We start from the raw sequence: 23,484 nt of genomic DNA on the forward strand, positions 1-23,484 counted from the left end.
TGCTGTCATATATTCTCTATTTTTAGAAATAGCATTAGCAAGGAGTTCAGTGTATTTTACGTTGTATGTATGAAGTTTCATAATAGAAATTTGTTCCTTGACATTGTTGCTTTACTATATATTATGTTGGTGGAGAGATGAAAACATGTTTCTTGTGTTTGTATTTCTCTAGGCATGTTCCTTCCTGGTATGTATTTCAACTTTGCAAGTAGTTAAATTATTATAATTAGATATGTTATATCAATTAGAAATGGGAAGACCATAACTAAAAAAAATGTAAATGAACCAGTTGTAATTGCTAACAATTCATGATCCAACCAGTTATAATAAAATAAAGCTACATTCTTCTGTTGACAGGAGTGCAAGTAACAGGAAATTCTGGATCAGATGCAGCTGTTGTTGATAATTTTGTATTTGGCTGACAAAAGTAAACTTGTTTCTAAGTTTTTGTTGCACATTTTGTTCCTGAGATTTAAAAGATGTATGATCCTCTCTGCTCATTACTTCTGCTGAGTGTTGGTCCTCATTTAGTTTCATAAATCTGGAAACTTTTTTCTATTGCATTTATCAAAGCATTTTTAATTGACGAAGGATAGGTCAGTTTTAGATGCAATTTAAAGTGGATGCACCTGGTTGGATTGTGGATGGTTGTACTTCATTTGTTGGTGATGTGTGATTATGCATGAATTTAATTTCAAGCTATGATTGGTAATTATAAAACTGGGAATAAACACATGCTGGCTGCGACTGTAAACTTGTGCACTGTACCAGAACGAAAAGGTAAAATTCTGAAGTTGTCATTTATCTTTAGTATTATTTTCATCATTGTTGTTTTTCTTTGAAAAAGACTGCTGTGCAAAAAAAAAAGCATTTTAGTTTTTGTCTAGAAACTGTCCCAAGTAAATGATAAGTGGATCTACAAGGTTAAAACAGCAGACTTGAAAATTATTTAAAGCAAAAGCAAAATTATTTAACTAAACATGAAGTTAAGTGTTGGACTAACCGTGGCTAAAAAAACAAAACAAAACAAACCTATGATTCTCTTTTCCAAAGTGAGATACACTGCAGTAAAAGAATCCGGGTGGTTTCCACCAGAGCTGAAGAACATGATGGAAAAAGGCTGAAAGCCCGAGCCAATGTTTAAAGCTTTGGAGGATATTTCATCACAAGGTTAAACTGTAGGATAAGTTCATGTATTAGAAAGGTTGATTAAGATGGAAGGGAAACTGCAGCATATCTGCTTATACCTGCGTGGAGCTGGAGCTACAAGTGTGTGTGATCAGTTGCGGTTGTTACTCTGCAACACTCCCCAGATTAGCTGTCTTGACAGCCTGTCAGGGAATGCTGTTTCTTTAGTTCAGATTTTTCACTCAAGGCCAAGATGAAGGCAGGTTCCTGGGCTGGAACCTGGGACCAAGGAAGGTGACGGCAACAGGGAGGTGGAGCAGTCTCTGGATTCCACCCCAGAATGACCTATGGACGGCAGCACTGCAGGCAGAGCTGGGCTCCCTCCAGCATCCCGCCCACCTTCTGCTTTGCATTTTGTTTTACTTTATTTCTGTCAAGGCACTCTTTATAAGCAGTGTGGTCAGTAGTCCACAATCCACAGAAAGCATGATTTCTCATTAGATCATCAGCATCCTTGCAGGTGTTATTCTTTGTTAGCCTCCCTCCCTTTTTATCAACTAGACTATGCGGTGGGTTTAATCATCTTTTATTATAAACCTCTATTGGTATAGTGCTTTACAGTATGCCTCCTCCCAGCGCCCCAGGGATATACATATTATTTATGATCCCATTTTCCAAGTGGAGAAACTGAGCGCAGAGAAGGTGAGTGACACAGGAGATCGCCTGGCTTTGAGTTTAGTGCTCTCTGCACAGGGCTTGCTTGGACCACTCTTACTGCCTATGAACTTTGAAACAAAGCAGTTATTTGAGTGACAAAATTCATTGCTCTCTGTGCATGGCATCTTCCTTGCGGTTTATAAGGCTCCCAGAGCAAGTGGCAGGATTTTCTGATATACAAGATTTCTTTGTTGCGGGAAGTTGCTGTCTACCCCTGTGATGTTCTTTATGTCCGGGTAACTGCTGGAGAGTATTTAAAATGTGCAAGGTGATGTACCTGTAGATTTTGCTTTCATAGCTATCGGGGGGAGTGTTGTGCCCCAAAGGAACAGAATTTGGATCTCAGATCTTTAACTCTATCCAGTGTTGGATTTTGAAAGTTCGGCTTAAAAGACTTCATTAATCTATGGTACATTTCCCCTAATCCACAAATAACAGCAGTTGTTTCCTGTTTTGAATTCCTGAGTTTGTAATAGGGAAGGACACATCTGACACCATATTGGATCTGTTTATTTTACTTTAACCTTTGTATTCTATGCTTTTGCTACAAGTTAATCACTAAAGGGACATTGCCTATAAGCTTAAATTATACATAATGGCCCATCTCTGGGAACTGTGCCTCCCAGGTAATGGATGTTAAGCTAAAATACCTTTGTTGAGCTCACAGGAAACATCCTGACCAGGCCCACCTGTGAGTGACTGCTGGACGAAGGAAATTAACACATCCCTTCCGGCGTCTGAACGGAACCAGGAAATGTTTGACATTACTCCCTCCCCTTTTAGTATAAAAGAAGCCTGAATTCTAACCCAGGGAAGATGGCTCTTAGGGATCCTAGTCCCGCATCTTCTCAGTCGGCTGGCTTTCTGAATAAAGTTGCTAAGCCTTGCCCCAACAACTCACCTCTCGATTTATTGGCCTGTCCTACAGTGAGCAGTACCAGCGTAGACTTGGTAACAGGTTGAATGTTTTCTTTACTCACCTTCCTTTCATTTCTTCCTGAGTCTTGAACTTGGGAACTCCTCCCAAATCTCCCTAGTATTTTTTAGTGTTATGTACTTAACTCTGTGCCCCCATATTCTCACTGTAAGTACAACTGAAAGCCTGACATAGTTGTTAGAATGTTAGGGCACTATTACAAAAGGGGGGAAACAGCTGTGCAATTTCTTTTACATTATCTGGCTTCACTAAGAAATCACAGTCATCCCTCCATATCTGCAGGGAGTGAGGGGACGAGAGGGGAGGGGGCTGGTTCTGGACCCAGTGAAGATACCAAAATCTGTGGATGCTCCAGTCCCACCGTCGGCCCTCCGTATCCATGCGTTCTGCACCTGCAGGTTCAACCAAAGGTAGATCATGTATTAAGTTTGTGATCCTTAGGGTGGTTGAATCTGTGGGTGCGGAACCACAGATACAGAGGGCTTTGCCAAACTTTATTTTGTCTAACTGGATTTTTAAAGACTAAGCTCCCTAGTGTGTTACGGTCAGAACCGAACTTTAAAAAGAGAACTCAGACTGGAGATGTCCCTTCATGATCCTCCAAATCATTTCCTGAAGCCACCAACACAATTTGAAACTCAGCCTGCTTTTCACAAATGCTCCATCTCTGGCTTTGAGAAGCTTCTCAGGGACTTAGACTCCAGAGAAACTGGTGCATCCAGCACAACCATGTTAGAGTTAGGTCTTTTGCAAGAAGTGTTTGGAAGGGACACCTTACACATTTGAGTCCTCCTTAAAGGGCAGCACAGCTTGTATGTTCTGTTCACGCATTACCTGGCTCTCTCCACAGACGGAGTGATCAACATGAGCATTCCCATTGTTCTGCCTCTCTCTGTGGATGACAAGACGCGGCTGGAAGGGTGCGGCAAATTTGTCCTGACATATGAAGGACGGAGGGTGGCTATCTTACAAGACCCTGAATTCTACGAACATAGAAAAGAGGAGCGTTGTTCCTATGTGTGGGGCACAATGTGTGCAAAACACCCCTATATCAAAGTAAGTGGCAAAACCTTTGAAAGGGCTTTCTTTCAACGTGGGATAAAAACAATTCTTTCCAAGTCCTTTGTAAAGGAATTAAAGAAACTGGGGTTAGATGGAAGAATGCATTTCTAAGGGAGGTTTTGCAAGCTTTTCCTGGGGAGATCTTTTTAGATAAGGCAAAGAAATGACTTTCTGTTTGAGTGCTGGCCTAAATGGTTTCTTGAGTCCTCAGATCCTGTGATGGCTGGCTCCCTCAGCTAAATGGGGAAAAAAACTAGACCAGGGAGGTATTATTTAGTCTAGCATCATGAGTAGAGGACCAAAATCATAGCTGTGCTATGCACAAAACCACAGCCAGGGCTTGCAGCCTAGTCCATCGTGAAATTCACAAGGGATGTCAGTGTCTTCATATGGAAAGAATCCAACTAACCCCTGGAAAGAGACTCAGAGTTCATGGTCTGTGGCCTTTGGAAGTGGGGGGTGGTGAGTCAGTGACATTCTTTCAGTAAACAAAAATCAGCACAGATAGTGGCAGTTTGCAGAGGGAAAATACCACATTTTCATCAGTGGATATTTTTAATATTGAAAAATGCGTTCATCTAATTAAGGCAAAATAGAATAAAACTCAGATTCCTTCACAACTTCTAATTGTTGCTGGTGATGGGGTGGGGCTGGAGGGAGGGGAATTGCTGCGTGTGGTTAATTTCCCATAAAGAAAAATACATGTAATTAAATGCAAAAACCATCCCTCATCCAAGATAAGAGCATTAGGGTTCAAATAATAATAATAATAATAATAATAATAATAATAATAATAATAATAATAATAATAATAATAAAAAAGACATTTACTAATGATTTGACTTGTCAAATTCCTCAGCTGGAGTAACTTTCATAAAGTTCACAGGACTAAAGAGCAACCTGAGACCTAGGCAACTCTAAAAAGCCTTGTGATCGGACAAGGCACACCCTCTCTCTGGGCCTCAGTTTCTTCATTTATAAAAGGAGGGGGCCAGACTCAGTAACTCCGAGATCTCTTCTATCCCTGTAACCATACGAAATGGATGATTGAATAAGTCTGTCCAAATCTGCCAGGCAAACTTAATTTGTTTTCTTTTTTTTTTTTCCCAGTTGTGAAATGTTGCAAGGTAGGGAGGGCTTTTTCAAGACCCCTGGTGGAACATGAGAGGTCAATGGGTGAGCCAAGCAGCTTTGCATTTATTGGACACAACTGTCCACCCTGCAGATAAGCTCAGAGCCATCTGAACATTTTCTCTCCAAGTGGTTGGCAGACAGTCCTTGACATTGCTGGGCAGTAGCTATTTGAGGAATTGTATTCTGGGCCTTAATTATGTCCTTGTTTCATTCGTTTTCTGATCATAACCCTATACATTTGGGATCTTAATCTGCACTCAGTGACTTAAAGAAGAGTGGCCCTTCATCATGCCAGCTCAGATATTTCCACTCTTTGGGACTAATGTCCGCACACACGTGATTAGCACCAAAAGAAAAAAAATCTAAGGAAGCTCTTAAGCAATTATTTCCTTTTTATCTTGTCTTGCAACATGTATTGGCAGTTGGAGCTCAGAATTTCTTAGGTGGCAGGGAGAGTGGTGGTGTGACTTGTGGCCTTGACAGTATAGTCAGTGATTCAGTAATTAGGTCATTAGAGGGACTCTGTAAACATCGCCAGTGAGCTAAAGGTGAGAAATGGGCCATGCATTTCCAGAGATAGAACACCACTCGCTCTGTACACACTACACTTGGGAGTGTTGACGCTGTGTTTATGGGAAAGGAACTCATGATACATTTTTATAAGCACCTTGAAATTCACAGTAATACTTAAACATGGTGTTTTTTATTTGTTTGTTTGTTTGTTTTTAGGACCCCAAACCTTCCAACAGTAATTCCTTCCAAAAGTAATCATGAGCCTTCTTGTATTTTCTTGTATTTTCATGTGGCACTGGGAGTGATACTTGCGTGAAAAATGGTCAGAGCCACCCAGGGAACGGCCTGCCCCAGTTGCTTAGCCCCTCACTGCAGTTCCCCAGCCTTCCATTCAAATCATCCCAACCCTCTCTGTCTTCTTTCTTCTCCCTGTCATCACTAGTACAGAACCACTGTGACTTGTCACAGATGAAACCATGAGGAGGAGCAGGTGAAACTTGTAAAAATCATACTTATAGGAGCCCTGTTACATTTCATCCATGGCTCCCAAAGCTTTTCCAAGCAGTAATTATTTCTCACAACGCTCTTGTAAAGCACCTAAGAATCATTATTCCCATTTTACAAATGTAGAAATCAAGAGAACTGAGTATGACTTCCCAGTGAAGGCTAGGAGAGTTTTTATATCCTTTAGCTCTGCAAAGAAAATCATCAGATCAACAGAGTCACCTGGGGAGCTGTAAAAAAAATTACCTATGACTGGACCCCTCCCTTACAGATTTTTATGTAATTGGCTTGGGCTCAGTCCTGGGTCTTGTGAGTTTTAAGGCTCTATGATTCTAATGTGCAGTGAAGGTTGAGAACCATGGCATTAGATCCTGATCTGGAGCTGCTGCTTCCGTGGCTCCGCCTGGATATATCCTGCAAGTACCCGGCACTCGACATGTGCAACTTCACCCCACCTGCTCCCCATCCTGTGTGCCCTAGCTCCATGAACAGCTAAGCTCCATCATCCAAATGGTGGCCCATGTCCAAAGTCAGACTGTCATTTTGGCTTCTTTCTTCTCCCTTGTTCGTTAAATCACCAGTTCCTAACAATTCCACCTCCTTGGTATTGCTGGAATTTGTTCACGTTTCTGTTTCAACTCAGGCCAGGACACTCAAATTTCTTCCCTGTATCTTCCCTGCTTCCCTCAAATCCTTTCTCCATTTGTCGGCTAGGGCGAACTGTTCAAACTTCATTTGGGAACTCGTATGTAAAGATATGACTTCTTCATCTTACCACCTGTTACCACTGCCACCTATATTTTCTCCTCCATTCATTCTCAGCTGCTTATTCTATCAATCTCTTACTTTTTCACATGCTAGTCCCTCCAACTAGTACACTTTTCCTTCTACTCCTGCCTCCTCACCTTATTTGTTACTCCTTTTCTCTGCAAGAAGTTGGCCCCACTTCCGTGACCCATAAGCCTGACTGGGTGTGTCTTTGTCCTCTCAGAGCACTTTGCTCTTGTCTTGTCCACACCTGTGCCACAGTGTTACCCTTTTCCTCTTCTGTCGATCCACTCAGACTGCCAACCTGTGAGATCGAGGACCACATCTCGATCTGTCTTTTTCAGTCATATCCCCAGCAGCAAGCCCAGGGCCATGCACACAAGTGCTGACTGGATGGAGGATAAATGGACGATCCCCCTGAAGACAATGCTGAGCTGTCAGCATGCAGGCCACTGACAAGAGGCAGTGGGTGCAGATGGGAAGGTGAGCCTGTTTGGAGGACTCCTAGATTTGGGTCCTGGCTTCGTTAAAGCAGCTATTTGCACTTGAGCCCTGCCACCTCCCCTCTGTGAAACTGTCTTCTTATCTGGAATTGAGGGCATTAAATGCATGTGATCTACAGACTCCATGACCATACAGATACCACAGGCATGAGTACACATTCTCCAATCGTATCACATGCTGTTTTTTTATTCTTGATTCTGTTCTCTGAACCTTTTCATCATGACTTATTTTCCTGGACCCACTATTTCATAATGTCCTTCTGGTTTCTTTCCCTTCTCTCCTCTTCCCTTCGCATTCTGACCTTGGCACCTTCCCATCCTCAGCGGCGCCTCTTCTGGTGTGCACACCCCGCTCCCTCTCCGGGCTGCTCCTTTCCACTCTTCCTCTCCATGCTCTCCTTCAGCCTGTCCCTGCTCACTTTCTTAGTGCTCATCCCCGTGTGTGAGCTCATCCTCTTCTCCTTTTTGCACTCCTGTTGCCTGTGATTCTGAGCCCAAGTCCTCTTTCACTATTTCACTAGACTCCCTTAAAGCCTGTCCCCCAGTCCTCTCTGTGTGTCCGGTTCTGCAGACTCTCTACCTGTGGTCCCACACCTGCCTTTGGCAGCAGGCTTGGAAGGCAGTGGGGACTTCGGGGCCACAAAGCCCTGGGAGATTAGGCAGAGCCACTGGACTTCCCTTCCTGATAGCTGAACCACTGTTCTGGGGACAGTTGGACCACCTTGGAGAGAGATGCTCTTTGTCCCTCCTGATCCCAGAAAGTCCAAAAGCATATTTTCAGCATTGTTCTTCAGACACATTTATTTACTTACTATTGAAGTATAGTTGATTTGTAATGTTGTATTAGTTTCTGACGTACAGTTTAGTGATTCAGTTGTACATATATATATTTATACAAAGTGGAAAATTCATATTTTCAATTATTTATTATTACAAGATATTGAATATAGTTCCCTCTGCTATACAGTAGGTTCTTGTTTATCTGTTTTGTATATAGCAGTTTGCATCTGCTAGTCCAAAACTCCTAATTTATCCCTCCACCCCCTTTCCCCTTTGGTAACCATAAGTTTGTTTCCTATGTATGAATCTGTTTGTTCTGTAAATAAGTTCATTTGTATCATTTTTCAATTCCCCATATAAGTGATATTATATATTTTTCTCTGTCTGACTTACTTCACTGAGCATGATAATCTCTATATCCATATTGCTGCAAATGGCATTACTTCATTCTTTTTTATGGCTGAGTAGTATTCCATTGTATATATACCATATCTTCTTTATCTAGTCATCTGTTGATGGACATTTGGGTTGTTTCCGTGCTTTAGCTATTATAAATAGTGCTGCTGTGAACATTGGGGTGCATGTGTCTTTTTGAATTATAGGGTTTTCTCCAGATATAATGCCCAGGAGTGGGACTGCTAGATCATATGATAACTCAATTTTTAGCTTTTTAAGGAATCTCCATACTGTTCTCCATAGTGGCTGCACCAAATTACATTCCTACCAACAGTGTAGGAAGGCTCCCTTTTCTCTACACCCTCTCTAGCATTTTATTGTTTGTGGACTTTTTTATTGATGGCCATTCTGACCCATGTGAGGTGATAACCTCATTTAGTTTTGATTTGCAATTCTCTGATAATTAGCAATACTGAGCATCTTTTCATGTGTCTGTTGGCCATCTGTATGTCGTCTTTGGAGAAATATCTATTTAGATCTTTTGCCCATTTTTTGATTGGGTTGTTTGTTTTTTTGTTGTTGAGTTGTATGAGCTGTTGGTATATTCTGGAAATGAATCCCTTGTCAGTTGCAGTTGCAAATATTTTCTCTCAGTCCGTAGGTTGTCTTTTCATTTTATTGATGTTTCCTTTGCTGTGCAAAAGCTTATGAGTTTGATTAGGTCTCATTTATTTATTTTTGCCTTTATTTCTGTTGCCTTGGGAGACTGACCTCGGATAACATTGCAGCAATTTATGTCAGAGAATATTTTGCCTATGTTCTCCTCTCGGAGATTTATGGTGTCCTGTCTTATGTTTAAATCTTCAAGCTATTTTGTTTATTTTTGTGTATGGTATGAGGGGGTGTCCTAACTTCACTGATTTACATGCAGTTGTCCAGTTTTCCAACACGACTTCCTGAAGAGACTGTCTTTTCTCCATGTTATATTCTCACCTCCTTTGTCGAAGACTGACTGACTGTAGGTGTGTGGGTTTATTTCTGGGCTCTCTATTCTGTTCCATTGATCCCTATGTCTCTTTTTGTGCCAATACCACACTGTTTTCATTACTGTAGCTTTCATTACTATAGTCTGAAGTCTGGGAGGGTTATGCCAAGGAGGTTAAGTTTATTCCTAAGTATTTAATTTTTTTGATATGACTTTAAAAGGGATGGTTTAAATAAAAATAAAAGGGATTTTTTTTTTTTACTTTCTTTTTCTGATATTTTATTGTTAGTGTAAAGAAATGCAACTGACTTCTGTAAGTTAATCTTGTATCCTGCTACCTTGCTGAATTCATTTTTCAGTTCTAGTAGTTTTTGTGTATGCAGTCTTTAGGGTTTTGTATACATTACATTATGTCATCTACATATAGTGACAGTTTTACTTCCCTTTCAATTTGGATCCCTTTTATTTCTTTTGCTTGACTGACTGCTGTGGCTAGGACTTCCAATACTATGTTGAATAGAAGTGGTGAGAGGGAGCATTTTTGTCTTGTTCCAGATTTTAGTAGGAAGGCTTTCAGCTCCTCACCTTTGAGTATTATGTTGGCTATGAGTTTGTCATAAGTAGCTTTTATTATGTTGAGATATGTTCCCTCTATACCTACTTTGGTAAGAGTTTTTATCATTTATGGATATTGAATTTTATCAAATGCTTCTTCTGCATCTATTGAGATGATCTTGTGGTTTTTGTCCTTTTGTTGATGTGGTGTATCACACTGATTGATTTGTATATGTTAAACCATCCTTGTGACATCTGGGATGAATCCAGCTTGATCGGGGTGTATGATCTTTTTTATGTATTGTTGAATTCGGTTTGCTAATATTTTGTTGAAAAAATTTTTTTTCTGGCTACAGGTTTATTCAACACAAAACAGTCTCTTCCAACTTTACTGAGAATTTTTGTATATATATTCGTCAAAGATTTGGCCTATAATTTTCTTTCTTGGTAGTATCTTAGGCTGGTTTGGTATTAGGGTGATGGTGGCTTCATAGAATGAGTTTGGGAGTGTTGCCTCCTCTTCAATCTTTTGGAAGAGTTTGAGAAGGATCAGTATAAGTTCTTTTTATGTTTGGTAGACTTCCCCAGTGAAGCCATCTGGCCCTTGACTTTTGTTTGTAGGGAGGTTTTAAATTAGACTCTATTTTGCTTCTGGTTATCGATTTGTTAAATTATCTATTTCTTCTTGATTCAGTTTTGGTGAACTGTATGTTTCTAAAAACTTGTCCATGTCTTCCAGGTTTTCCAGTTCATTGGCATATAGTTGTTCATAGTATTCTCTTACTGTTTTTTGTTTATCTGTGGTGTCAGATGTTATTTCTCCTCTCTTATTTCTTATTTTATTTGTGTCATTTCTCTTTTCTTAGCATGGCCAGAGATTTGTCTATTTTGTTTACCTTTTCAAAAAAAACCAGCTCTTGGTTTTATTGATTTTTTTTCCAATTTTTTAATCTCTATTTTATTTCCTCACTGATCTTTATTATTTCTTTCCTTCTGCTGACTTTAGGTTTGTTTGTTCTTCTTTTTCTTATTCTTTTAGGTGGTAGGATAGGTTGTTTGAGATTCTTCTTGTTTTTTGAGAAAGTCCTGTATTGCTATGAACTTCTTTCCCTCTTAGGAGTGCTTTTGCTTGCATCCCATAGATTTTGTGTGGTTGTGGTTTCATTGTCATTCGTCTCAAGGTATTTTTAAATTTCCTCTTTGATTTCATTGTTGACACATTGGTTTTTTAGTAGCATGTTGTTTAGTCTCCATGCAATCTTTCTTTTTTTTTTTTTCTCGTTTCTCTTTGGTTGATTTCTAGTTTCATGCCACTGTAGTCAGAAAGATGCTTGAAATAATTTCTATCCTCTTAAATTTGCTGAGGCTTGTTTTGCATCCTAGTATGTAGTTTGTCCTAGAGAATGTTCCATGTGCACTTGAAAAGGATGTATATTCTGATTTTCTTTGGATGTAATATCCTAAAAATGTCAATTAAATCTGTTACATTGTGTCATTTAGGATCTCTGTTGCCTAATTGATTTTCTGTCTGGAAGATCTGTCCATTGATGTTAGTGGGGTGTTAAAATCTTCTAGTATTATTGTATTCCCATCAATTTTTCCCTTTATGTCTATTAATATTTGTTCTATGTATTTAGGTGCTCCTATACTGGGTGTATATATGTTAAAGAGAGTAATATCCTCTTCTTGTATTGATCCTTTTATCATTATATAATGTCCTTCTTTATCTTTCTTTATGGCCTTTGTTTTAAAGTTTAGTTTGTCTGATATGGGTATTGCTACCCCTGCTTTCTTGTTGTTTCCATTTGCATGAATTATGTTTTTCCATCCTCTTGCTTTCAATCTGTGTGTGTCTTTCACCCTAAAGTGGGTCTCTTACAGGCAGCATATTGTGTACTCTTGTTTTATTATCCAGTCTGCCACCTGTCTTTTGTTTGGAGCATTTAGTCCATTTTCATTTAAGGTAATTATTGATACGTATTTATTGCCATTTTAAACCTTGTTTTCCAGTTGATTTTGTATTTCTTCTTTGTTTCTTTTTTGCTTTTCTTCTTGTGGTTTTATGATTTTCTTTTGTATTATGCTTGAGTTCTTTTTGTTTTTTGTGACTCTATGGTATATTTTAATCTGTGGTTAGACTGGTAGTCACTCAGGCTCAAACATGTTCTAAAAAAACCACCAGATTTTCTTACTCCCCTCCCCCACATTTTATGATTTGATGTTCAGACACATTTTTAGGCTAGGTGATGAACAAAACAGATTCAAGTTTGCCTTCACCAATAGAACAATATAGGGTGGACCCCTGGCATCCAGAATGAGTTACTGCATGCCCAGGGATTTGGGGTCTTAAGTCTTAAGAAATTTTATCTGTTGTCTAACTCTAAGCAATGAGGAGAAAGTTAATGTATAGATATGAGTATTTGATCATATTTCTGGTTAAGCGACTTTCCTAAGCACCAAGTTTAGAAGGGGGGCCATGAAAACACAACTGAATCTCTTGCAAATTACCCTTTTTCTACTGAGGGTTTCTCAACCACAGTGCTGTTGAATTTGGGCTGCACAGTTACATGTTGTGGGGGCTGTCCTGTGCAATATAGGGTATTTAGTAGGTCCCTGGCCTCTGTACACTAGTCCAATAGCATATCCTTTCCCACTCTAGTTGTGACAATGAAAATTGTCTTCAGATATTGTCAAATGTTACCAGGAGAGGCAAAGTCACCATCTATCGAGAACCATGGCTCTATCCCAATCCCCCATCCTCTGAAAACCTATGGAATGCAAGTCATTGTAAACCCCAACATGTGGCCATGACAGGGAATGTCAACCGGGGGTACACCATCACCACCACGGTATCTTCTGAGTGGGTGTTGGAAATCAATCAGCTTTTTCTCCCCTTCTCTTCCCTCCTTCTTTTCTGCTAAGGTTACAGATGGCCACATTGTCCTGAGACAGGGTGAAAGGCAAGTGTAAAATTTGATCAGGGGAAGGGATGCACAACTATAAACTGAGGAATAAGACTTTCTGCAATGTTTGGCTCAGTGACTGAGGAAACACCTGCTCTCGGTTATAATTGATTGCACTGCAACGTCATATGGAACATACTTATGTTTATAGAAAAAACAAAGGTGGTCATGTGCTTCTTTTTTCAGGTTAATTGAGATATAATTAACATATAACAATGTGTAACTTTAAGGTCAATGATGTAAAAACCATGGTTAGATGCTGCAAAGTCGGCGACTTAACCGTATGTGTGTTGCCAGGTCCAGGGCCTCTCCCCTCCTTGTCCAGGAAAGTGCTGGCCCTCTCGCCTTTCCTCAAACACTGTTGTGTTTTTAGTTTTCATTACTTTGACCATTCTTCACACGAGGTTCACACCTAATATTTGTGGGGGTCAGGGTAAGAATACAAGCTGAAGCCCCCCAGATAGCATATTTAAAAGCTACATATCTAACTAAAACATTTAAATAAAATGTTTTATCTTTCTACTTTGACGAACTATGTCTTGATCACAGTCTGGAAGGCCAGGTTCAAATTTGGACTTCTTGGTTCTGCACCCCAGCTCAGGGCAGACTGGGCAGGGAATTCCAGAGCCCCAGGTACACAGATCATGGTCTGAAAAAATGTCTATTCAAGTCCTTCACTGATTTTAAAAATTGGGTTATTTAATCTTTTGTATCAAAGAAGAATATCTGCAATGATAGAAAAAGGCTATTGAAATACTTTTTTCCAACCACCTACCTGTAGTTGGAGTTTATATATTTCAGCCAAAACAATATATGGCCACAGAATAAATGCAGAAGTTGATATGAGAATCCAGCTGCCTTCTATTAAGTCAGACATTAAAGACCATGCAAACATGTAAAACAATGTCAATTTTCTCTTTTTTGGGGGGGAAATATTATTTATTTTTCACTTCCCATAAAAATAAAATGTTATTTATGTTAATATGTAATAGGTTTATTATTGCTGGTTTTAAGTCAATTAATACCTATTTTAAAGGTTCTGTTTTAGTTTCTAATATGAAAGTAATTATAGATATAACCCATATAAATAAACAAAAGCTCTTTGCAGGTCTTTAAGAGTACAAAGAGGTTAAGAGATAAATTAACTGCTAGAAGTGCTGAGAACTGAAGGCAGTTCAAGTAACCCAAGACTGGTCCAGAAGGAGAAAATGCTTTTTGATAAAATAAAAAACAGTATTAATCATTAATAATGGTCTTTCTAGATGGTGATGGAAAGTGGGGATTGGTTGGTTGGTGGTGACCTTCAGGTACTGGAGAAAATAAGGTGGAATGATGGGTTGGACCAATACCGCCTGACGCCTTTGGAGCTCAAACAGAAATGTAAAGAAATGAATGCGGGTATGTAGCTTGGTCCTACTGCATTTGTTAACACTCCTTACCAAGAATCAGCATGTTTATAGTTTTGAAAAGTTGGAAACATCCTCTGTCCATTGACATGGAAACAGTTTATAAAGTTGAAATACTGGAATTTTAGGCAGCAGTTAAAAATAATGTGCTGACACAGAAAGATACTCAAAGTATATTAAGTGAAAAGGAAAATCACAGACTATATGTAGCATAATTTTAGAAAACAAAACACAGTGTAATAAGTGTTTTTAAAACCTGAACCTACTTATGCATGTAAAAGCAGAAGTCTCTGGCAGCATGCGCACCAAACTGCAGATGTCAGCAGCTACCTCTTAGGGATGGAGTTGGACTAAGGGGAAGAAGAGATCTTCACTTTACATGTTTTGAAAAAGAGAAAAAGTAATGATAGGATGATGATTTTTTTATCCTATTTTGGGCTTTTCTGTATTTCCTAAATTTTCTGTAATGGATATGTATTTAATAACCAGAAAGAAAAATTAGTGCTCCCAGGAGTCTGTCACTAAGTGGAGTTGTTTTGAAGATCTCCTTGAAGTGAAGGTGAAATATTTTTTACAACTTTAAATTGTTAAAACTCTGCACAGGTCCCAGAAAATGTTCCTTGTCAATATTCACACCCTGGGGGAATTAAGGGTAGAGCAGGGTGCAAGAGGACTGATTAATGCAGGCCTTGCCTGAGCTTTGGTTTGCAGGAAAGGTCCTGGCAACAAATGTTTTCATTTCTGAGTCAGACTCTCCCTTAGGGCCCTCTGCCTCTTCGTCCTGTCCCTGTCTAAGCAGTTTGGCACTGGTTGGTACCTTTGGAGTAACACCCCTAAAGATCCAGGTGGATTCTCTGGCCAGTTATTAAAAGCAAGTGGACATAACAGGTGCACTGAACAATAAACATAGCCTCATCTTTTCCCTTTTGTTCTTGCAGACCTTTCATGTCTTTGACCTTGGCATTTCTGCTTTCCTTTCCCAGATGCGGTGTTCGCATTTCAGTTGCGCAATCCTGTCCACAATGGCCATGCTCTGTTGATGCAGGACACCCACCGCCGGCTCCTGGAGAGGGGCTACAAGCACCCAGTCCTCCTGCTCCACCCTCTGGGTGGCTGGACCAAGGATGACGATGTACCCCTGGAGTGGCGGATGAAGCAGCATGCAGCAGTGCTTGAGGAAGGGGTTTTGGATCCCAAGTCAACCATTGTTGCCATCTTCCCATCTCCCATGTTATATGCTGGCCCCACAGAGGTGAGCAATTCCCTGAGCTGGGCTGTCGACTCAGAAGTGCAAAGTCAAACTTAACTTAGAAGAGCAAGTGAGTCTATGAGATTCTTCCTGATGAGCAAATTCTGAAGTCTTCTGGTGTCTCTTACTTATCCAACTTAATTATGTTTCCATCTAGTATTTGTGAAAATGCTAGAAACACCAAATCAGCTTGTGCACTGGCTTTGAGAATATGGAAGTTGGCATGTGAATGAAGTAGATAATACAGTCTAACTGGGTTACAGGGCAAGACCTATCTAGCCTAATACTGTTCCAGAAGTTCCTGTTACTCTGAAGTGATTCACCATGCTCTGTGAGTTACATTACAAGGGAGAGGATGCCTTTCAAAGGTTAATGTCTCCCTTTCATCATAAGACACTGAGACTGTCACACAGAGACTTTCTTTGTCCCACTGCACCAGTGTAGTGGATCTGAACAAGCTTGTGGTAAGTATGATGAATTGAAAGGGTCTCAACCCTTTGAAATGCCCCAAACTGAGTTTAATGAATGAATTCTCTTCAACCAGATCAAAGTTCCAGGCTCTTAGCTTTCATCCCCATCCTCTAAATTTCTGTCTGAGCTTTAAAGAGGGTAAGTCATCTTGAAATCTGAATGCTGTGCTGAAATGCAATCAGTGTCTGCAAAGGAAAGTTAATTAGCTCTATAATTATAGGCAGTCCGATAAGAGATAGTGGAGTTTGTAATTTCCCTTCAACTGTGATTTATTTTGAGTAGGGAGGAACTGGAAAGTAAAATTCACAGTTCTGTGGAACAGGAAGGTCTGAGTGTTCCTGGTTCCTTCGTCTGGAGAGATGAGGAATGTAACCTCAGGCTCTCGGAGGGGTGACTCTTCTCTCTGAAGCTCTTCCCCCACACAGTGTGACCAAGCAGGTGAAGAATAAGTCCTGGACACCTTACTACTGACTTGCTTACAATGATTAGTTGACCTAATCACTTCTCAGCAGAATAAAGGGGTGTCTCCAAAAACAGGAACCCCCAGGACTGGCCAGTGATGACCAGCATGTCCCTCATGTTATGTTTCCCAGGTTCAGTGGCACTGCAGGTCCCGGATGATTGCAGGGGCCAGTTTCTACATTGTGGGCCGGGACCCTGCAGGAATGCCCCACCCTGAGACCAAGAAAGACCTGTATGAACCCACTCACGGGGGCAAGGTTTTGACCATGGCCCCTGGCCTCACCTCTGTGGAAATCATCCCATTCCGAGTGGCTGCCTACAACAAAGCCAAAAAAGCCATGGACTTCTATGATCCAGAAAGGTAAGTTTTCAGAGGAAAATTCTTTAATCAACATCTGTAGAATGGGAATAATAAGGCAAAATTTTGGAAATCTCTCCAGTGTATCTCCCCACACTCCTGACTGGAGTAAGAGTCCTTTGAAACGCAAGACCTGGTCTTGACACATTTCTGTGTCCCCTAGAGTTACAGCACCGCCCCTTGTATATAGTAAATGGTCCATAAATATTTCTTTTTTAACATACACCTTCCTTGAGTACACCCTGGGCACCTGGCACATTACCTGAAAGGGAGTCAACGCAGAAAAAGATTTCAGTGAGTATCTAGAGAGCACTCACCTTGCTCAGAGCTCACAGAAGTGGGCAGAGCAACAGAAGACACTTCCCGTGAGCAGCGTAGGTACAGAGGGAGCACTGAATGGACAGCTGCCACTATTTCCCTTTGTTCTGTAAGTTCCTTTCCTGAATTGAAGATGTAGCAATTCGCTCATTTTAGAAGATGCAGCATTTTTACAGAAAGAAAAAATGTGGTCTAAGAAGCCGTAAGCGCCTCCCAGAAACTGGACTCTCGGAGGTAGGTGTTACTTACCGATGTTGACTTCTTTGTTGCTTCCCTGTGACAGGCACAACGAGTTCGACTTCATCTCAGGAACTCGTATGAGGAAGCTGGCCCGGGAAGGAGAAAACCCCCCAGACGGCTTCATGGCCCCCAAAGCATGGAAGGTCCTGACAGACTATTACAGGTCCCTGGAGAAGAACGACTAAGTGGCCTTCAGCCCTGGAGCTGCTTTCCGAAGTGCTCTTTGATTTCCTTCTCTGTTTTTGTGATTAGATGCTTTGTATCCGATTACTTCTCAATGACTGATTTTAAAGTTAGTGTTTTATAATGAGGTAGAAATGTCTATAATTTAAGTCAACAATATATATATACACATACATGTATGTGTATATATATAAAGTAAAACTGAAGACCAAACCTTAGCAGGTGAAAGCAATACTGTTATTATATTTCAGAATGAAATTAGCTGTATTCTCTACTGCATCTGAGCAGTAGGTCCAAGATTTCTTAAAGCTTTGACCATGTGTCCAGTTTAAGTGCCAAAAAGCAAAGCGTATTTTCCAGCTTAAGTCTTGCCAGCCTGCACTCTCCCAGTGTCATATACCAGTAGTAAAAGAAATCAGATGGGCAGCCCTTTCTAGACAGCTGACAAAAAGTAGTAATGATATAATGATCTCATTGTAAATGAGGTGTGGCTCACGTCAAGCTTCTTGCTCGTATTTCGCCTCACGCCCATGTACAGCCTTACTGCCCGATCTCTTATGTGCTGAAGTATATAAGCTGACTGGAGAAACCAAGTATGTGGAAATGTACATTTAATCTCCAAGAGCTACGCAGCCAAGTTCTGCCATGGAGGTTGTATGGTCTGGTAAGAAGAGAAGTCTTAATGTTTTCCTGTGACTATTGTAACTCCAGTTAAATGGCAACTTTTAATTAAATAGCATAGAGGGCTCTGATGAAAAGATGTGCGCCCAGGGCTCAAACAACCCGGCAATGTTGTGGAAAGGTAATTTTCTCTCCTCTTTGCTGTGGTCACTGTGTCCTACGGGGAGGCTGCGCCTATTTACTGCAGCGGCATCAGCTGTGACCATAAACGGTTCACACCATAAAACCAGCGAGCTGCTGGAACTGGACAAAAAGGCAGAAATTCCAACCCTTTCATCTTAGAGGTGACCAAACTAAGACGATGCACAAGCACAGGTTCAGGAGCTGCCGAGCACCGTAACAGAACCACCAGGTCGGCATCTTAGGGAGTACCGGTGGCACTGAACCAGCGCCCAGCCCACTTGACTCCCAGTCTGGTGCTCTGTCTACACTGTACAACACAGGAGCTGGACCTGGTTCCCTCAACTGCATAACAAAACTCTCTGAACAGAGGGCACTTACAAAGCAGCTTTCTTGGATGCTGGAAGTTCCAGAGTTTTCTAAACCCAGCTGATTTGATTGTAGTTGGAAAAAACTTTTCCAAAGACTCTTGCTGTCCTGAGACATCCAATTTCTGATGGCTTCACTTCCTGGGAGGCAATCTTTTGCACCTTATGCATAATTCCTTGTTACTGAGGAATATACGAAGAGACAGTACCTTTTGTACATAGGTCTCTCTGGAAGGGACTTACTTAGACTGGAAAGAGAAAACTGTGATTTTTTTTTTTTCATTTTCATTTAAAAAAAAATGCTAACCCTAGCTAATGAAAGTTCTTTTGAGAATAAATTACTTACAGTGGCCACAGCAAAGTATAACTGTCTTTAACAGTGTAGTGCCTATATTCATTTAATCAGATGTACTCACTACTGGATTTTTTAAAAAACAGCGTATTTATTGAAAACAGGAGACAAGATGTAGTAGTGCCTTAACCATGTATTTTGTGATTTTTAAAAATATATTATTTAAAACTACTCTTCTGCTCTAGTACCACACTTAATGCAAATGATTAATTCTAATGTACAACTGATTCTTGTTCCTATTTTAATAAATTTCTCAAAATGAAGGTTGAATCTTTTCTAGCACAGTGAGTGTGGGTTGACCATATGACGGTTGAGGCCTTTGTGACTTTGTATAATTGGAGAGAAGCAGTGACTCTCTTTCAGACCATAATTAAGAGGCTGACTGCCCTTGTTCATGTCTTTTTTTTTTTTTTTTTTGAACTGAGCTCTAGATGGGAATGACAGACACAAGCTCTCAGCCAAGCACGACAGTGATATTTTCAGAGGTGACTGTGTTCCCTAGGGACCTCACCCCAGGATTTCATTGCATGAGGATCTCACAACCTTTTAAAAATTTTCCTGATTTGTTCCCTCCAAAGAGTTTCACCATCAGGGTTGGAAGCGGTTGCGTTTTTTCCCGCAACTCTCATACCTCCACTGACCTCAGCAACTGCTACACAGAAACGATACGATACCTGTTTCTACCCATGCTTCCAGGGACTTCAGATTGTCCTGCAGATTTTGGGTTTTTCCGCCTCCATGATTCCCTGCCTCCCTTCGGTCCTGAAGGCTTCATGCAAATTTCTGCTACTGGTCCTGACTCCAAATAAAACTGGTGTTAATAGCCTGCCCAAAGCTGCCACTTGTCAACAATTCCTCTGTCTCCCCAGATCCTTACTTGCTGGCTCCTAGTGACAATCCATAGGACAAAGGAGAGCAGGGAATGTGTATGTACATGCAGACAGAGGTGGTGCTGTACATGCAGTATGCCAAACTTACTGAGAAAAAAATCCTGGAAAGGCAACAGTAAATCATTCAGTCAGATAATGGTGGACTTACAAATCTATCAACATTTATATCAGGCCGTAAGATTCCTCTCCAACCCATCTCCCTGCAAGAAGAAACAAATCTTAGTGACTTGAGAACAGCAAGTTTGTTTCTTCCTCACCTTCCTCCCATTACCTTTTAGGTCTAGCATGAATCTTCAATATACTTTGCTGATAGGCAGGAAATCAGGAAATTCTGAGCACCAGATCAGTCAACTGTCCTTATGTCTAAAGGTTTGATGGAACCTAGTGCAGCTTTTGCCTTTGGGATTTTGAGTGCTATAGGTTCCTATTGTTTAAGCATATCCCCATGACCAATAATGTAAGAACTGATGATACGGACGTTGGAGTAGCCATTAGATTTTCTTCCCCCTAGCATGCATTTAATTCTTTGGTCAGTATTAACTATTATTGGGCTACTCATTATATATATTCATCAAATGTTAAAAGTGATGTATAAGCAAGTCACTAATACATACTCCAAAGGTGCCCCCCTCTTTTCTGCTTAAATTTTAATTTTGTTGAAATTATTACTAAAAATAGGTCACTGGCTAGTTTGGACACTTTAGTTTGATACAGAAAAACCTAGACAAAATAAAAATAATACTTTAAAAATTAAAAAATAATACTGTGGGGCTAGGAAAGAGTCATGGTGATGCAAGGAACTGAGAAACAAGCCTTTCACAGTGAGCCTTGTAGTTTTTCAGTGGCTTATCTTTTGTGACCGAGGTATTCTCCCCTACCCCCAAGCCATCACACTTTCCATAGACTTCCTCATTTGGATTCACTGCAGGGAAGACCAGTCTCAATTAGTAAGAAATCTAAATTATAGAATGTTTTAAAAAGTAGTACAATTTTATTACCTTCAAATACATAAGTGACAAACTAATGGGCGTAGCTCCTTTAATGTCATAACACATATCTGTAATTGCTGGCATCAGTAACATACATTTTACTTGGGAAAGTTCTCAAATATAGTTGGCTTCTTTCAGAAACTCAAACATGCTCTGCACCTATTTTAGTAAAATAATGTCTGTGAAAGTTCTTACATATTATAATGTATTATACAAACTTATGGGTAGACAGAAATCTTGATTTATACTTACTACATAAGCCAGCTTTCCATAAATAGTTCAAAGGTAAAGTTCAGCTGAGCACAGGCTGAAATAATAGTGGCCTACTTTCACGTAAACAACTCCCGTACTGACCTGGTCTTTAACATGCTGATCGCCATGTCCCTCAAATCTTGGTGACAGTTGTGTTTCCTCAGAAGCACCCGATCCACAGTGGGCGATCAAGGTGTTAAACTAGTTAAAAGACTGGCCTCTATAAATGTATTTATGAAGAAGAACCTGCATTTATGGAAGACATTAATTCCCTCAACCACTAAAGAGGTTGTATTCCCCTATCTTATCCTCAAATTATAAAAAGTTATGTAAAATACCAGATCTTTGGATATTCAAAGTAAACAACCAAGGAAAAAGCTTATAGCTTCACAAAAGCCAAAGAAATAAACACATTTAATAAACAGTAACACCAGGTACATGGAAGTGTCTATGACTTGTCTACCTAATGGCATGTTTCATAATTTATGCCTATTAAAAACAAGTCCATTTACCAAGGCTGACACCCCTCGGTGGCTATGAAGGCCACCCAGTTTAGAAATCTTGATGAGCAGGTCAGTACTGCTAAGGCCCTGACATTATCAATATGGCCACAGCTGCATCAGTGTGCTGTTAGTGAAAACTGGGATGGGAACTTAAAGAACATATATGTATGCATTTCCATTACTGTACAGATTAAGGAAATGGAGGCCCAGAAATGTGAGATAACTTCCCTAAGGACATGATAACCTACAGACATATTCAGTTCCTAGTTTCCAAAGTATTTTCATATTCTTAAAACAATCACAAAAGGTATACATTATGGTTTCTCTTTACAGATAAGAGAACAGATGCCTACAGAAACAGATTTTGTCCAAGGCTACGTTAGGAAGTTCTCTTTCTCTCTCTGTATATAGAAAAGTTCCACAGCTGGGATTGAAATCTAAGACGCTGAAAACAAACTTTACATGACTTATAATGAATACCTGCACAATTTATTCTGCTAGAATGTAGAATGATGCAAAAGACTTTCACTCCCGTAGTAACAAGAAAAATCTAGGCAAAATAAAGAGACTTTTTATGAGACTAGCAAAGAACAGTGGATGTAAGGACTTCTTCATGGATGTCCAGGGGGAAATAAGCCCTTCAAAGGAGAGCAGAGAGCCCTGGTACTACTCTCAAGTCTGGATGTGGTGTGGGAAAGAGCAGGCCTGCCTTAAATGGAGAGACTTTTTTGCAGGCATGAGAATTCAGCCAACGCTCAGACAATAGTGACTGAAATCTGGAAACACATTTAGAAACAAACTGCCAGTCTAGACAATTCGCCTTCCCTGGACTTTGCAGAGAAAATGGCAGAAGAGGGACTGAAAGTCTTATGCACTCTTAATGGTGACTGGATGCCAGGGCCCTGTCAGAACTGAATACAAAGCACCACAAACATCTGAACCTGCACCCAGACCCCTCCTAGCTCAAATACTGCCAAGATCAAACCAGAAGCATAGGAGTTGGTCTAAGCCGGGTCGACGCAATCTTACTAAAGCTACAGCCTAGACCTAGCCTGACTAGACTTTGGAGAAATGGGAAAGATCAGTCCTTCACCCTAACTGCCGATTATCGGAAGAAATGGCTTGCGCTTCCTGGAAATAAAACAAAAACCAAGTGTTACACTTGAGTCTCCACTGTCCTTTCTTATACCCACTATCTGAAACAAAATAAACTACATGTTAAAAAGTGATCACCTAGTGAAAGAGTTGGGCATGCCAAGCAGCACTCCATCATCAGGTGGTAAAGCTTGCGGGATCGGACCAACCAGTCCCCGAAGGCCATTACAAACTGTAATGTATGCTGTTCATACGTCCACCGTGCCCCTGGAGTCATAACACTGCCCCTCATTTAGCACACATGTATGGCCTCATTTGCCACTTTTTTATCCAGCTACATACCCCACAATACTCAGTTTCGTTTGGATGAAATGCCACTATTCTGTTCCAGTTGACCAGTACATCCAGATATAGTTGGCCCCAGAATAACACAGGAAGCGGTTGGGGTGCCAACCCTCCTTACAGTTAAAAATCCCCCAATAACTTACAGTCAGCCCTCTGTATCCACAGTCCCTCTGCATCTTTGGTTCCACACCTACAGATTCAACCAACTGCAGACCATGTAGTACTGCAGTGTTTACTACTGAAAAAAGTCTCAGTGT

The 23,484-nt window shown here is 40.5% G+C and overlaps 1 protein-coding gene and 1 pseudogene across 2 annotated transcripts in view; one reads left to right on the top strand and one right to left on the bottom strand.

Annotated features, from left to right (window-relative positions):
* PAPSS2 (3'-phosphoadenosine 5'-phosphosulfate synthase 2) overlaps positions 1–19,416 on the top strand; it is a 73,838-nt gene extending 54,422 nt beyond the window's left edge. The window contains exons 8-13 of one of the 2 annotated variants that reach the window (XM_010979937.3): positions 173–187; positions 3,633–3,838; positions 14,208–14,343; positions 15,335–15,603; positions 16,665–16,894; positions 17,493–19,416. In XM_010979937.3, the coding sequence (XP_010978239.2) occupies positions 173–187; positions 3,633–3,838; positions 14,208–14,343; positions 15,335–15,603; positions 16,665–16,894; positions 17,493–17,634 (998 nt within the window). In that variant the 3' untranslated portion in view covers positions 17,635–19,416. The remainder of the gene's footprint in view (positions 1–172; positions 188–3,632; positions 3,839–14,207; positions 14,344–15,334; positions 15,604–16,664; positions 16,895–17,492) is intronic. The other variant, XM_031461335.2, reaches the window with a different exon arrangement.
* On the bottom strand, positions 13,186–13,304 carry LOC116156146 (U6atac minor spliceosomal RNA; annotated as a pseudogene).
* Positions 19,417–23,484: the final 4,068 nt, after the last annotated feature.

This window comes from Camelus dromedarius, chromosome 8 (genome assembly GCF_036321535.1).
Source record: "Camelus dromedarius isolate mCamDro1 chromosome 8, mCamDro1.pat, whole genome shotgun sequence".
In the NCBI taxonomy this organism is placed as follows: domain Eukaryota; kingdom Metazoa; phylum Chordata; class Mammalia; order Artiodactyla; family Camelidae; genus Camelus; species Camelus dromedarius.